The 15,153-nt window shown below is 55.5% G+C and overlaps 2 protein-coding genes across 7 annotated transcripts; both read left to right on the top strand.

Annotated features, from left to right (window-relative positions):
- The first annotated feature begins 968 nt into the window (after nucleotides 1-968).
- On the top strand, nucleotides 969-6,296 carry PPM1J (protein phosphatase, Mg2+/Mn2+ dependent 1J). The gene is made up of 10 exons (XM_023232681.1): nucleotides 969-1,315; nucleotides 2,666-2,780; nucleotides 3,231-3,518; nucleotides 3,814-3,926; nucleotides 4,217-4,301; nucleotides 4,886-5,004; nucleotides 5,200-5,263; nucleotides 5,419-5,526; nucleotides 5,671-5,822; nucleotides 5,972-6,296. Exons 1-10 carry the CDS (start codon nucleotides 990-992, stop codon nucleotides 6,117-6,119), a joined length of 1,518 nt encoding a protein of 505 aa, XP_023088449.1. The 5' UTR covers nucleotides 969-989; the 3' UTR covers nucleotides 6,120-6,296.
- A 2,580-nt stretch (nucleotides 6,297-8,876) lies between these two features.
- RHOC (ras homolog family member C) lies at nucleotides 8,877-15,059 on the top strand. Of its 6 annotated transcripts, XM_023232679.3 has the most exons (7): nucleotides 8,877-9,206; nucleotides 11,030-11,098; nucleotides 12,389-12,551; nucleotides 12,737-12,810; nucleotides 13,075-13,195; nucleotides 13,485-13,615; nucleotides 14,464-15,058. In XM_023232679.3, exons 4-7 carry the CDS (start codon nucleotides 12,799-12,801, stop codon nucleotides 14,635-14,637), a joined length of 438 nt encoding a protein of 145 aa, XP_023088447.1. In that variant the 5' UTR covers nucleotides 8,877-9,206; nucleotides 11,030-11,098; nucleotides 12,389-12,551; nucleotides 12,737-12,798; the 3' UTR covers nucleotides 14,638-15,058. The 6 variants fall into 6 exon arrangements, with proteins under 6 accessions (XP_023088447.1, XP_023088448.1, XP_023088446.1 ...); XM_023232680.3 differs by lacking the exon at nucleotides 11,030-11,098; XM_023232678.2 differs by lacking the exon at nucleotides 12,737-12,810 and having other exon boundaries at nucleotides 8,878-9,206; nucleotides 11,030-11,145.
- Nucleotides 15,060-15,153: the final 94 nt, after the last annotated feature.

Raw genomic sequence — 15,153 nt, forward strand, 5'->3', positions numbered from 1 at the left:
AGAGCAGGTTTGAATGTCAGGGGGCAGACATAGGTGTGAATCTTTCACTGACTGTGTGACCTCTTGGGGCAAGTCACGGTAAAATGACAAGAAGCGTCCGGTTCTGCCTCATCCATGAAACTGATGGGAAAAAACCCACCTTGAAGGATTGGTGTGCAGGATAAATAACCTAATAATGTATGGAACGTGCTTTATAAAGAGCCTAGTCGGCAGTACGTCTTCAACAAATAGTATTTGTTATGTTGTTATTATCCTAACTATTAATAGCTAGTCCTGCTGTGATCAGGGAAGGTCTGCATTGTGGGAAAGACCTGGGTTCTGAGAGAGAAAGGAGGGTGGGAGTGGCAACCGCTTTCCCATATCTAGAGGTGGTCTTCATGGGGAACAGCGCATCAGGAGCCCAGGAGTCTACCCCGGCTCCTGATTCCGGGGTGGTCGGCTGCAGCCTGGTCATTATTCCTGCACCCCCACCCGGTACCAGCTTGCTCGCTCTCGCTCCAGCAGCCCCATCCGGAGGTGGTGTCACACCTGGCGCCTCATACCAGCGGCTCCGAAGCTCCTGTTTTGCTCTGAAGTCATTAGCTCCATGGCTGTCTGGGCAGGCTGGCCACACCGAACCGAGAGCGAGGAGACCGCACCCCCTTGTCCCTCAGCCCCTGTCATAATGGAGACGTTCTCGCTGATGTCTAATCTAGCGCGCGGCTGAAATAAGGTTTCCTTCTCTCCGCTCCCTTCCCACAGCAACAGAACCTACCCCTAAGAAACGGAGGCGGGGCCAAGCCGAAATGGGGCGGGGCAGAGGCCAGGGGTCCGGGGGCCTGTTCCTGGGGTGGCCCGAGCAAAGGCAAGTTTCACCCGGGACCCGCCCAGCTGGCCGGGAGCCAGTAGCCGGGAAGGGCCGGCTGGCGCGAGCACCGCCCACCCCGAGTCCTGGGGGCGGGGCCTGGGCGGGGGCGGGGCCGCGGCCGAGGGCGGGGCAGGGAGGCAGCATGCTAAACCGGGTGCGCTCGGCCGTGGCGCACCTGGTGAGCTCTGGGGGCGCTCCTCCTCCGCGCCCCAAATCCCCGGACCTGCCCAACGCCGCCTCGGCGCCGCCCGCTGCCGCTCCAGAAGCGCCCAGGAGCCCTCCTGCGAAGGCTGGGAGCGGGAGCGCGACGCCCGCGAAGGCTGTTGAGATTCGAGCGAGCTTCTCCAGACCGACCTTTCTGCAGCTGAGCCCCGGGGGGCTGCGACGCGCCGATGACCACGCGGGCCGGGCTGTGCAAAGCCCCCCGGACACGGGCCGCCGCCTGCCCTGGAGCACAGGCTACGCCGAGTGAGCGCCCCCTGGGGCACCCAAACCAGGATGGGGCTCCCACCCCTCTCCCCAGCTCCGCATCCCCTGCGCTGGGACGCGTTCCCCACGCCGCGTCCGGGCCAGGAGCTCCCTTTTCCCAGGACCTTTGCTATCCTCTGGTCGTCGTGCCGCACCCCCTCCCAGCCCACTTTCCAGTCGGGCGCAGCCTGTGTCACCTTCTTCAGGTCCTTCCCGCTCATTGACTGCCCTCGGTCACGCTGCCTCAGGACCTGTTCTCCCCCAGAGCCCGGAGGGCGGAGGGCCCTGCGAAGGATGAGTTGGCCAGTTCCCAGTCGCGGCCCGGCAGCTTAAAGGCTAAGGGAGAAGGGGTTTCACGAAGGAGCGGGGTTCTTTTTATTAGGGGACATAGCGGTTGGGAAGACTCGCTCACCCGCTTCCCGGCTCCAGCGCCCCAGTTCCCTGTCCCTCTTACCGTAGTTCCCCTCCCCCTCCACACCCAGAAATAGCCCGCGACACCAGCAGGCCGCCAGCTTCCCCAGGGGCGGGGAAGGGGACGCCCGGGGTAGAGGAGGGTCCCATTTAGATGCCCCTCAGCCTGCCAACTCGTGCTAGCCTGGCAAAGAAGCGGACCCCCTGGCCGGACCGGCCGGCTTGCCCCCGGGCTGTGTGTATTTTTAATGCATCTGTCGGGAACGCAGAGCACCGAGGGAGCTGGGGGCGCTGAGTTCGCTGAGGAAGGTGGCTGGTGGCCCATGGACCCACCACCACCTCCCTTAGCCTCCGGTGTGGGAGGAGCTTGTGGGTATGCGGTTCCTGCCCAGTCCAGGTGGGCTTCCACTTCTAGTCTATTTCAATTCCTCTTTCCCGATCTGGGCTGGAGAACTTCCTCATTGTCAAGGCAGCAGAAACTTTCGCTGATGGTTTTAGGATAAGGGTGGGTGTGCCCATGAGGATGAGGTGCTGGGGACAAGGCACTGGGATAGTTGATAGTGGTTGAGGGTGTAGCTAGCAGGGAAATAAAACTTCTGCTACCATCTAGCCCCTCCCCCAGAAGCACCACTAGGAATGCCTTTCATTTTCTTTTTTCTTTTTTGCCAGGGATGGGGGAAGTGAGGCAGGCAGGGGACATAGCGGTTGGCCAGAAGCTCCTGCTGGCCTTTCCGTGAGGTGGTAGGGCCGGCCACCCAAACAGTACTCCTTGCACCTTGCCAGCCCTCCCTTCTCCTCCTCCCTCTGGCCTGGATCCCAGGTGGCTGTGACCTTTCTCAGCTTGGCCAGCAGGCGCAGGAGACGGTGTGTGTCTAAGGTGGGAGTTATTCCAGGACCTGGTCTGGTTTCCAACCTGATGTGGTCATTCTGGCCTGGCAGGGTCATCAATGCTGGCAAGAGTCGGCACAATGAGGACCAAGCTTGCTGTGAAGTGGTGTATGTGGAAGGTCGGAGGAGTGTTACAGGGGCACCTAGGGAGCTTAGCCGAGGCCAGGTAAGCCGGGATCCCCTTTCCCAGACTCCAGAGACACAGTGACACGTCTCCCCAGGGACTCAGGCCTCTGGTTTTAAATCTGAGCCATGTGGAAGACCTGACTAACTCACTGGCTTTCTACCTTCTGGCACAGAAGCTTTACCTGGCATTCATCAGTTAGATTCCACCATGTAAGCATGAATGTTACTTTCCCACCTAAAATGTAGAGGCTCGCATATTTATGGATGATTTAATTGCCAGTGCTGAGTTTTGGATCTGTTATCCTCTGAGTTTGGCTTTTGAGCCTTTGCTTTCTCTTGATAACATAGGAAGCCTTATGTGAATAAGTGAATAAACCTAATTTGCCTTCAGTAGCAAATACTGACTTCTCAGATGTTTGTATGGATGCCCAGAGTCTTGTTCTTCTCCTGGCAAACAAACACAACTCACCTCCAACTTTTCCTCCACCAGGGACTCTGCTTCTACTACTGGGGCCTATTTGATGGTCATGCAGGGGGTGGAGCTGCTGAAATGGCCTCACGGCTCCTGCATCGCCATATCCGAGAGCAGCTAAAGGACCTGGTAGAGATACTTCAGGACCCTTCGCCACCACCCCTCTGCCTCCCGACCACCCCGGGGACCCCAGATTCCTCCGACCCCTCTCACTTGCTTGGCCCTCAGTCCTGCTGGTCTTCACAGAAGGAAGTGACCCACGAGAGCCTGGTAGTGGGGGCCATTGAGAATGCCTTCCAGCTCATGGTGAGTGGGTGACCTGGGCCAAGGGTCTGCTAGGCAGCCACTCTGGCCAACTCTTTGTGGAAGCCAGGTGGCCTAAGGGGGTTACGCTAAGAACCCACAACACCTTTGAGAGCCTGAGCAGAGCTTGGTTCAGAGAGGAGGGAGAAGGGGCAGTTATACCCCAGTCTTCCCTCCTGTCTTCCAGTGTACTCTGGCTGGGCCAGTTGATTCCTACAGGTGGAGGGGGTAGGGGGAAGGTGACTGTGTACCTGGAACCTCTCCTTCTACCCACCTCTGACCCTTCCTTATGTGGCAGGATGAGCAGATGGCCCGGGAGCGGCGTGGCCACCAAGTGGAGGGGGGCTGCTGTGCACTGGTTGTGGTCTACCTGCTAGGCAAGGTGTACGTGGCCAATGCAGGCGATAGCAGGTATGGGGGAGGGGGCTCTGAGAGTGGCGACAGAGGGCCACACTCTCTGGGATGGGGGAATACAGGAGAGTGAGGTGGCAGGGGCTAAAAATCAAGACTGGAGGGAGTCAAGAGGGGTGACAGACATAAGGGGTGGCCTGAAATAGCCATTGGCTGGGGTCGAGGGCAGATATGGGGGTCTGGGTAAGGAATCTGAAAGGTCATTATGGAGAGGGCCTGGTCTTCCTGGAATTTTTCATGAATGAGTCTGAAGAGAACCAGGTCCCAATTCCTTTTCTTTCTTTGGGCAGGGCCATCATTGTCCGGAATGGTGAAATCATTCCAATGTCCCGAGAGTTTACCCCGGAGACTGAGCGCCAGCGTCTTCAGCTGCTTGTAAGTAGGAACCAAACTCCCTACCCCCATTCTTTGTCGGGTCTTGTGCCTCCCTGCACCCCATGGACCTGAGAACTCTCACACCCCCACCATAGGCACAGAAAGCACCTTACTGGGAAGGCCGCTGTGTGGACTATGGAGTGCGGGGCTGAGCCGGTGGGAGGCTGCAGCAGGGAGGCTGCAGTACTGGGCTGATCCAGTGCTCCCACTGTGGCCCCAGCTGAGGCTGGAAGTAGAGACTGAGGTGGGGGAAGGGAACAGCAAAGGCTCCTGAAAGGCAGTACAGCTTAGTGCCTACACGTAGGTGGCTGTGGAGCTGGAAGCCCGGGATGCATCCTGGTCTGAGTGCTTTGCTAATTGTGTGACCTCAGCAATTCCCTCCCTTAACCTCTGTGCATCAATAGTCCCTGCCTTAAGGGCTGTTGTGAGGAGTAAATGAGTTAATATTTGCTAATATTAGAATAACGTGTGGCACATGGTAAACTCTATTGAAGGGTCTGCTGTAGTTAACGTCATCTATATACCAGCGTGTGCTGTGAGCGTAATGCCCCCTGGCTCTCTGTTCTGATCATCCCTAACTCTAGGGCTTCCTGAAACCAGAGCTGCTAGGCAGTGAATTCACCCACCTTGAGTTCCCCCGCAGAGTTCTGCCCAAGGAGCTGGGGCAGAGGATGTTGTATCGGGACCAGAACATGACCGGCTGGTAACACTTCCCTCAGAGCTGGGGCCCGTTCCCATGGCAACGCAACCAGCCCCTCGCCCCGCAGCAAGGTGGAAGCTGGAGGCTGGGAGTTGGGAGGATGTGGCCTTTCTAAGGGGTTTGTGTGAGGGTGCGCAGCTCCTAGGGGAGAGGGACTTTGATGCCTGGGTGATGCTTCCTCTACTCCCCCCTCCCCAGGGCCTACAAAAAGATCGAGCTGGAGGATCTCAGGTTTCCTCTGGTCTGTGGGGAGGGCAAAAAGGTAAACTCCATGGTAGAGGTGGGAGAGGGCAGGAGGACCTGTCACAACTTGTCTAGGGAGGTGGAGGTTCTACCTGAGGGTAGGGGTGGAAGGATCTTTGGCTTCAGAGAATCTGGCAGAGGACTATAGTGGCAGTCCCTCCTCATTTCTTTCAGGCTCGGGTGATGGCCACCATTGGGGTGACCCGAGGCTTGGGAGACCACAACCTTAAGGTCTGCAGTTCCACCCTGCCCATCAAGCCTTTTCTCTCCTGCTTCCCTGAGGTGAGCCATACGGTGGCCCCCTTAAACCACATCTTGCCTTCTCTGGGGGTCTCAGGCCAGCTTTCATCTGCAGTCCCTTTATCCCCAAGCTCCCTGTCCAGCAAACCCCACATCTCAATCCTCTCCCCGCTTTTCTCACACCAGGTACGAGTATATGACCTGACGCAATATGAGCATTGCCCAGATGATGTGCTAGTCCTGGGAACAGATGGCCTGTGGGATGTCACTACTGACTATGAGGTAGCTGCCACTGTGGACAGGGTGCTGTCGGCCTATGAACCCAATGACCACAGCAGGTAGGGGCTGCATGGCATGGTGGTAAGGGAATGGCATTGGTGACGGAAGGGTCAAAGGGAAGCAATGCTTGGGACCCCACATGTGGGCCTGTGTATCTGTCTTCCCACATACATGTTGGTACATGAATGTGCATGTGTGCTCCTGGCAGGTATACAGCTCTGGCCCAAGCTCTGGTCCTGGGGGCCCGGGGTACCCCCCGGGACCGTGGCTGGCGTCTCCCCAACAACAAGCTGGGTTCCGGGGATGACATCTCTGTCTTCGTCATCCCCCTGGGAGGGCCAGGCAGTTACTCCTGAGGGGCTGAACATCATCCCTCCCACCACCATCCCAGCCTCTCCATACTTACTCTTCTCACAGCCCAAATTCTGAAGTTGTCTCCCTGACCCTTCTTTAGTGGCAGCTTAACTGAAGAAGGGATGCCCGCTATATCCAAAATTATAGCTATTGGCAAATAAACCAGATGGATAAAGGTGTGTGTCTTTATTTGCTTTGACTAGAAACTGAAAGATAAGAAGAAAGCTCTGTGGGGTGGTGGAAAGAGCACCAGAATAGTTCTAGAAATGTATTCCCCAGGTTCTTTATTCCGCCCACCACTCTTTCCACTCCACGCATTTGCTGTGAGTGTCATTGGCCACTTCTGTGGCTTCACCCATCTGCCCAGACCCTGTCTGAGCTTTAGATCCACACATTCCAGTCACCTCCCAGACAGCCCGTTGGCACTTCAATTCAAATACCTCAAACTAAATTCACCACTGCCCTCCATAGCATGTTCCTTCTCCTGGTATATCCCCTCAATGTGCACCAGCTCTGCTGCTCCAGTTAGAAATCCTGGAGTTGCTCACCCTTTGCTTTCATTTCTTTCCCATCAAGGTAATTGATCACTAAGTATTGTTGACTATAGACCTTTAAAAATATTTCTCTACTTGTCTCCACCTCTCTCTGCCTTCAGTCACCACCACCTTTTACTATATTGGCCTCCTACATTTAGTGGCTCCTTACTGCGCCTAGAACAAAATCAACACTCAACTCCTGTGCATGGCATATAAGGTCCTTCATGATCCAGCCATTGCTTCCTTCTCCAGCCTCATTTTTCACCACCACCACCAACTTCCTGGGGTGTGCATAACTGTGGGCTTTTAGTAGCTCCAACTTATCCAACATCTACTGCCGGACATGGTGGTTCACACCTGTAATCCCAACACTTTGGGAGGCAGAGGTGAGAGGACTGCTTAAGCCCAGGAGTTTAAGACCACCCTGGGCAATAGTGAGACCCCATCTCTACAGAAAAAGAAAAAAATAGCTGAATGTAGTGGTGAGTGCCTGTGGGAAGCAGTTAAGCATCCAAGGAAATTAAGAGTATTGCTTTTAGTAGAAAAGAATAAAGATCTCAAATCAGTGATCTGTTTCCACCTTAAGATGCTAGAAAAAGAACAGCAAATTAAACCCAAAGTAAGCTAAGGGAAGCAAAAATAAAGATGAGCAAAATAACTAGAAAAGGCCCGTCACCAGCCTGGGCAATATAGCAAGACCCCATCTGTACAAAAAATACAAAAATCAAGTGTGGTGGTACACGCCTGTAGTCCCAGCTACTGGGGAAGCTGAAGTGGGAGAATCACTTGAGCCCAGAAAGTTGAGGCTGCAGTGAGCTGAGATTTTGCCCTGCACACTTGGGCAACAGAGATCTTGTCTCAAAAAAAAAAAAAAAAAAAAAAAAATTAAAATTAAAAAAATCTACACATCACCTTATCTTGAAAACTTCACCTGCTGTTCAGGACTGGGTATCCCACAGCTACACATGCCCACACTACAGCAATGACCTCCTGTATTATAACTGTCTACATTAGGAGTCAGTAGGGAGTAGCAATTAAGAACAGGGGCTCTAGAGTTCAGCTGTTTGGGTTCTAGTGTCAGACCCGGCACTAGCTTTGTAACCTCTCTGAACCTCAATTTGCTTCTCAGTAAAATGGAGATAGCTACCTCATGAGATTCTTGTAGTTAATGTATGTGGACCCAGGTCCATGTAATATGGATTCAGTAAATGTTAGCCATCTTGAAACTGTCTGCGTTCCTCATTTAGACTCTTAAGTTGTTTGAAGGCAGAAATGGATCTTCCAAACATAACTCTCAGTTCACCCTCAAGAAATGTTTACCGAGCCAGTTAAGAGGCCTGGGGCCAAACTGCTGCGGACCTCAGTTTTCACATTTGTCAAATGTCTGGATTGCACTTCAGATAAAGTCTGTATGACTCCTAACATTCATTCATTCATCAAATATTTGTTGGCAACCTATTATGTGCCACTCACTGTGCTAGACAACGGGGGAAGGGACGGGCTGGAGGAGCCTGGGAAGTAGCAGGGCCAGACCACCAGTTTGGAGCCAGACAGGCCCGGCTGTGTGAATTCTTGCTGTCACAAGTCAAAAACATTTGTGTAAGCCGCTTGATTTCTCTGAGCCTCAGCTTCCCTATGGGCAAAAGGGGATAGGTATATTTTCCCCAAAGATCTGTGATGAATATTGAAAGGGTTAAGCTGTGTAGTGTCCCAAGCACAAGCCAAAGAAATGTTGGTGGATGTCCTCATTCTACTCCCATCTCCTCAGCTTCCTTACAGGAAAAGGAGATACGCGTGTAGGTAAATATCCTATACACCAAGTCAGAACTAGAAGTGGGAACAGAATTCCCAGCTGGGATCCGGAAGCATTTCTAGGAGTACCCTTTGAGGAGTAGGTAGGAATTGGACTCCTGGAAATTCCAGGGCGAGGGAGGAAAGCGAATTGTGAGGAGGAACGGTGGTCTGGGTCTGAACGGCTCTGAGAGGTCTTCAAGTTTGGGGGATGACGTTGGGCTGTACGATCCTAGGAACAAGAGGGTGGACATCTCCCCCAAGCAACACACCCGCGCCGGGCCCTGGGACGTGCCGGGGGCTGCCCTTTCCCAGTCCCGCCTCCGGAGAGGTCCCAGGTGCAGCAAGAGCGAGTGGCTGCTTGGCCACAGGAGGGCAGCAGCGGCCCTTCCTGACCCCACCCCGAGCACTCTTAACTTTCCCGACGTCGGTCCTCCCCTAAGGGCTGGAAGGTTGGGCAGAGTGAGTTCACCCAGGTAGTGCTCGCCCCGCTCGCCCGGCTCCTCCGCAGTCCGGGAATAACCCCGTGGCCCTCCCCTACCTGGCGGAGTGGACACCCCCGGCCCCAGGCCTGCGGACCAAGCAAGCGGCGGCCGCCCTGCGCGGGGCCGGGGCGGGCCGAGCCAGGGGCCGCCCCCAGCCGACCCTCCCCCTGCCGGGCCCGCCCTCCCCGCCGCGGAGCTGGAGGAGGGCGGGGCGGGGCCCTGGGGTCAGTCTGAGCCTCCGGCACCGGCCGCGCAGCTGGAGGCGGCGGAACCGAAGGTACCCTGGGCCGGGGCTGCGGGCGGCGGGGCGTCTTGGGAACTCGTCCCCGGGAGAGCACTTTCCCTTCCTCTCTGGGCCGGAGATCGGGGCCCGTGCGGGGAGGGGGCTTCGGCCTGGGCTTGGACCCCGTTCCCTCCCCGCGGAGTCGGCATCCGGGCTGGGCGGGGGTCGGGCCGCGTCTGCACCTCCCTGGGCTGCAGCGAGGGGGCCCGAACTTGCTGGCAGGGGCTCTGGCCTCCTGAGGTCCGAGTCGGAGCCCCTTCCCCTCTCCTTCCAGCTTCCTGGAACCTGCCCCGCCGGGTGAGGGGCGAGGGAGCCTCAACTCAGACGCTCCAGCCCCCAGGGCGGGCGGCCGCAGTTGACCTAGAGTGGGATGGGGTGGGAATTCCTCCAGGCCAGGAGGGAGGCATGGCGGGAATAGGGGCGGGATGTGACCATTGGGACTTGCCACTCTTCGGCAGGGTCTGGACGCCGCCCTAGACTGTTCCTGGAGCCCGCTTGTGTTGAGGATAAGGGAGATGGGGAAGGATCCAACTCTGTGGTGTGTGTGTGTGTGTATAGACAGAGAGAGAGAAAATGAGAATGAGAATCCTTCTCCTTCTTCATACTCGAACCAAGAAAGAGTATCCTGGGGTTTGGGGCTGGGATCCCGAGACCGAGTCCCACCCTCACTCTGGTTTTAAAGTTGAGAATGCGGTATCTCCTGGTATCTCCAGAACGGATTCCTTCCCTAGGTGTAGGGTGGGTCAGCAAAGTCAGCCGGCCGCTCTGGCTCATCTGGGAATTCAAGAGAGCGGTTGGAGAGAGATCTGGTGTATTCACACTGTCTTGTCTTGGGGAAGGCCCCAGAACTTCCAGGCTCCATTCCAGGCCCTGTGTGGGGCTCAGTTGCCCCTCTTAAGGGGTCAGTGGGACAGTCCCTCTGGGGCTGCCTCCCATAGGGAGTTATCCATGCCGTCTTGGCCTTGGGCCTAGTGTCCTGGCCTGGCCTGGGCTGCCTGCTGTTCCGGCCCAACCGTAGCCTGGAGGGAAAGTCTTCTAATTGAGCTGGAGGCTCCAGGTCCCTTAACGCATGCCTCAACCCCGGGCTTCTGTCCTCTGCCTCCTACCACTCTGGTGCCATCTGAATTACCCTGCTGGGGGGACAGCAGTGACATACTTATGCCTAAGTGACTGGCTTTCCCCCCAGTAGTGATTGCCCTCCATCAACACTGCCCACCCCAGGTTGGGGCTACCCCAGCCCATCTTTACAAAACAGGGCAAGGTGAACTAATGGAGTGGATGGAGGAGTTGGAAGAAATCCTAGCGTCAGTCACCTGGATAGAATTCCCAAGGAACCCTCTTTTTGGAGGATGGTTTCCATTTCTGGAGGCTATCTGCCGGCAGGGGGAATGCCTTCTTGCTTGTCTTCTAGGGAATCAGAGTCCGTTTTGTGGTGGGAAGAGTGTGGCTGTGTACTTTGAACTCCTGTAAAGTCTCTGACTCATGTCCACAAAACGGACAGTTTTGTGAATGTGTGTGGAGGCAAGGGAAGGGCCACCCAGGATCTACTGTTGAAGGGAACAGGCCTGGGGCTGGAGTATTCGTTTCCTAAAGGGCAGTGTGAGGTGGTGGTGGGGTGTGGGGAGTAGAGGCGTTCAGTCAGCCCAGTTTGACAGGATGTGGGACTGAGAGAAAAAGCTAGGTTTGAAGCCGAGATCAGGTTACCGTCGCTTTCTTAACTGCTCCCTGCCTGGTTGGTGCTGGGACTGGCCCTCATTTGTCTCTTCTTTTGGGACTCCTCCCAACCCAGACTCTAGCCCCCTCCCCCTTCCCAACAGCCTTGACTTCATCTCAGCTCCAGAGCCCGCCCTCTCTTCCTGCAGCCTGGGAACTTCAGCCGGCTGGAGGTCAGTTCCCCTCCCCAGGGAAGGAGGAAGTGAGGGAAGCTGCGAAGGTGTGATGAACTGTGCAGATGCTCGCCGTGTGTGCTGGGGGTGGGGGACACTTGGAAGCCCGGGAAGCTGACTCCTTGCCCTGAGTCACAGGGAGGGGTGGGCAGGGCCTGTGGGTGAGCTGGACCGAGGGAGGAAGGGACTGTTCCAGAGTGGGTGGAGGTGATTCCCTGGTGGATTCTTCTCAGTCACTGTGCTGTGGTGGATGTGTGGCTCCCTACAGTGTGGTCATTGTCCCCTGCCAGGGGCTGAGTGACCCAGTGTTGCTGGCAGGCCCAGGAGGAAGGGGGGAGGAAGGCAGCCTGCCCAAACTCGAGCTGTGGGCACTGCTGGGACTGAGCCTCCTTTGTATGACTTGGGGCTTTGGGGACCGGGTGGGGTGGACCAGGGAAGCTGGCTGGCTGCTGCCCCTGTCTTCTGGGTTTCCCTGCTTCTGCTCTCCTTCCTACCGCTGAGGTGACATGTCGAAGAGGCACGGCTTTGAGTCACCCAGTCCTGCTTTGGATGCTGTCCCTGCTGCTTACAAGCCACAGCTCTGAATCTGTCTTAACCTCATTGAGCCTTAGTTTCCTAGTTTGTCAAAATGGAAAGTGCACCATCTACCTCCCAGGCATCTGGGGAGCAAAGGAGATAATTCCTGCCAAAATGCCCGACAGAGTGCCTGGCTCCTAGGGACTCTATAACTATTCTTCCTTTACCCACCTACCACCTGGTAGCTGATTCTGCTACTCTGGTCCTAGAAAGGGACTCCTCATTTGTGACTGGACAGGTATGACTTGTGCTGAGGGACAATCTGTTCTAGATTGGACCTTAGAGATTATTAAACTGTAAATGCATCAAAATCCTGGTGACCAATGAAGTCTGACTCGAAACCCTGATGTGTGAAGTAGATAGAAGCTTGCTCCCTGGACGTCCCGCATCCCTGAGCAGCTCTCTAGCTACCTGGAGTCCCCAAGTTGGCAAGTGGATTAGATTGAAACTCATGTTTTCCAACTCCCAAGTGGGGTCATCGTCCACCTCCCACCACTGTATTCTAACCCATTGAAGGAGACCTGTCCCTGACCCAGAGATTAGGAATTTCAAGCTCTGTTGTTGCACAATTGTTGTTTGACCAGAAGATGCCTGAGCAAGCCCCCTGTCCCTTTGCTAGATGCCTCGGTTTCCAGGAAGGTTTGGGGGCCCCAGAGAAGTGTTTTTGGACTTTAATGGCTTTTCCTCAAATCCTCAACACCTCTTTCCTGGCAGCCCCACCATGGCTGCAATCCGAAAGAAGCTGGTGATCGTTGGGGATGGTGCCTGTGGGAAGACCTGCCTCCTCATCGTCTTCAGCAAGGATCAGTTTCCGGAGGTCTACGTCCCTACTGTCTTTGAGAACTATATTGCGGATATTGAGGTGGACGGCAAGCAGGTGAAGGCAGAGATGCCCTTCCCACCCGACCCTGAGACCCCGTCCCCAGTCACTGAATGACCTAGTATGTCCTGCCCCACTCCTACCCCTGTCCTTGCGTCATTCTCCCTGCTGGAACCAGTAAAAGTTAGGAAGTACATCTGCAGTCTTAAAAAACCTGGATATACTTTCTGGTTCTCCCACAGACTGGCTCTGTAACCTGGGCCGAGTCCCTTTGCCTCTGGGTTTAAGCTCCCCCACCTGCAAAATGGGGATGATGGTAAGACCTCCCTCAAAAGGTTGTTGTGAGAATTAACCAAAATAATGGTGCTCACAGTGGAACTCAAGGGTCAAACACGTGTCTTAGCTTTCTTTAACAAACTGACCTAATTTATGTTGTGGGACAGTGATTAATACAATGCCTGGCACATAGCAGGTACTCAATAAAGAAGTTCAGTGAGCCCAAAGAACAGTGGTTTCAGAGGACCTTTGGGTGGCAGGGTTGGGGCCCTCAGGCCAGCTGCTCACTGGCCTTGTGTGTCAGGTGGAGCTGGCTCTGTGGGACACAGCAGGGCAGGAAGACTATGATCGACTGCGGCCTCTCTCCTACCCGGACACTGACGTCATCCTCATGTGCTTCTCCATCGACAGCCCCGACAGCCTGGGTGAGGAGATTGGAGGGAGGGGACTGAGAACCCTTCGGAATCAGCCAGAGGTGTCGTGCCTTGGCCTGTCTTCAGTCATCTTCAGAGGTGGGGGTGGGGATGCAGGGGAGCACTCAGGCCCCGTTGGTCTCCTTTATTGTGGTAACTGGCCCTCTGAGGGCATACTGCTCTTGAGGTTTTGAGCTGTGAAGGGGATTCTAAGATTCTGCTGTGGGAAGATGAGGGCCCCCCAGGGGAGCTTTCTAGCTTAAGTGGAGGCACCAACACCTGTTGGGGCATGTCTGCACAGAAAACATTCCTGAGAAGTGGACCCCAGAGGTGAAGCACTTCTGCCCCAACGTGCCCATCATCCTGGTGGGGAATAAGAAGGACCTGAGGCAAGATGAGCACACCAGGAGAGAGCTGGCCAAGATGAAGCAGGTGGGTGCGGCTGCCGGGCTGGAGCCCCTGGGGAAGAAGGCACCCTCTGAGGGTTTGCAGACAGGCAAAGGGAGCTTCTTTCCAGCTACTGCCATGTGTTAGGGGAGATGGTAATATCTCCTGGTGAGGGAGGACCCGTAGGGTTGTGTCTGATGAGGTATCAGAGAATGAAGTGACTTGTCCAAAGTCACTTGGCATTTTTACTTATTCCAGTTAATTGTCCATTCTGTTTAGAATTGGGACTATTAAGATGATTAAGAAAATCTGCCCTCGGGGAGACAGCTTGTTTCACTTGGGGTACCCAGGCTGTGCCATCAGTGCCCCTGGGGGAGGTGTAGTGTGATGTGGATGTGGGAATGAGGGCAGGCATTGTGTAAATGGCTGGAAGAAGGGATGAGAGAGCTGGCTTATTCAAGGGACCTAAGTGGCTCTCTAGCCAGAGCACTAGAGTTTATTAGAAAAAGCTGTCAGGATAAGAAATGCAAAGATAATTACGGCAAAGTTTCAAAGTGGGGAGATGTTAGGTCTGTGTGTTAGAAAAATAATTCTGACTGGAAGAGTGAGGATGGAGGCAGAGCAGTCAGGAGGTGGGAGGCCCTCATTCAGGCAAGAGAACTGGGGGCTGTGTGTGGGAGGAGGTGGGGCTGCACGGGAATGGAGGGAGGGGCCGGAGGGATTTTTGGATCCCTGGCCCAGAAGCTGCCCAGGGTAGCTGGGGCCTGGGTGGTTTTTTTTGCGTCAGGACTGGAGGAGGAGGCATTTGTTCCAGCTGCTACACTTATGGGTGAGGCAGGAGAGGTTCATGTAGTCACCAGCTTCCTTTGACCCCTCATCTTCTGTCTTCTCAGGAGCCCGTTCGGTCTGAGGAAGGCCGGGACATGGCGAACCGGATCAGCGCCTTTGGCTACCTTGAGTGCTCAGCCAAGACCAAGGAGGGAGTGCGGGAGGTGTTTGAGATGGCCACTCGGGCTGGCCTCCAGGTCCGCAAGAACAAGCGCCGGAGGGGCTGTCCCATTATCTGAGATCCCCAAGGCCTTTCCAAACATGCCCCCTCCCTTCAACAGGGGTACAGAAATTATCCCCCTACAACCCCAGCCTCCTTAGGGCTCCATGCTGAAGGCTCCCCTTTTCAGTTCCCTCCTGCCCAGGACTGCATTGAGGTTTCCTAGCCCTGAGGTGGTGGGGTGGTGCGGGCCCTCCCTCCCAGTGCTCTGGGAGCCAGGCCTATGCCCTGCCCTTCCTCAGGGCCCCTGGGGCTCTTGCCCCTTTGACCTTTCCCAAAGGATGGTCACACACCAGCACTTTATACACTTCTGGCTCACAGGAAAGTATCTGCAGTAGGGGACCCAGAGTCCCAGGCCCCTGGAGTTGTTTTTGGCAGGGGCCTTGTCTCTCACTGCATTTGGTCAGGGGGGCATGAATAAAGGCTACAGGCTCCAACGTGTGTGGCAGCTTCTGGTCTTTCCCTCCGCGTGCTTAGTGTCCCATCTCTTTTCATGTCCAGGCGGCTTGCCAGCCTGGCCCCCTGGCTACAAGGC

Source organism: Piliocolobus tephrosceles, chromosome 1 (genome assembly GCF_002776525.5).
Source record: "Piliocolobus tephrosceles isolate RC106 chromosome 1, ASM277652v3, whole genome shotgun sequence".
Taxonomy (NCBI): domain Eukaryota; kingdom Metazoa; phylum Chordata; class Mammalia; order Primates; family Cercopithecidae; genus Piliocolobus; species Piliocolobus tephrosceles.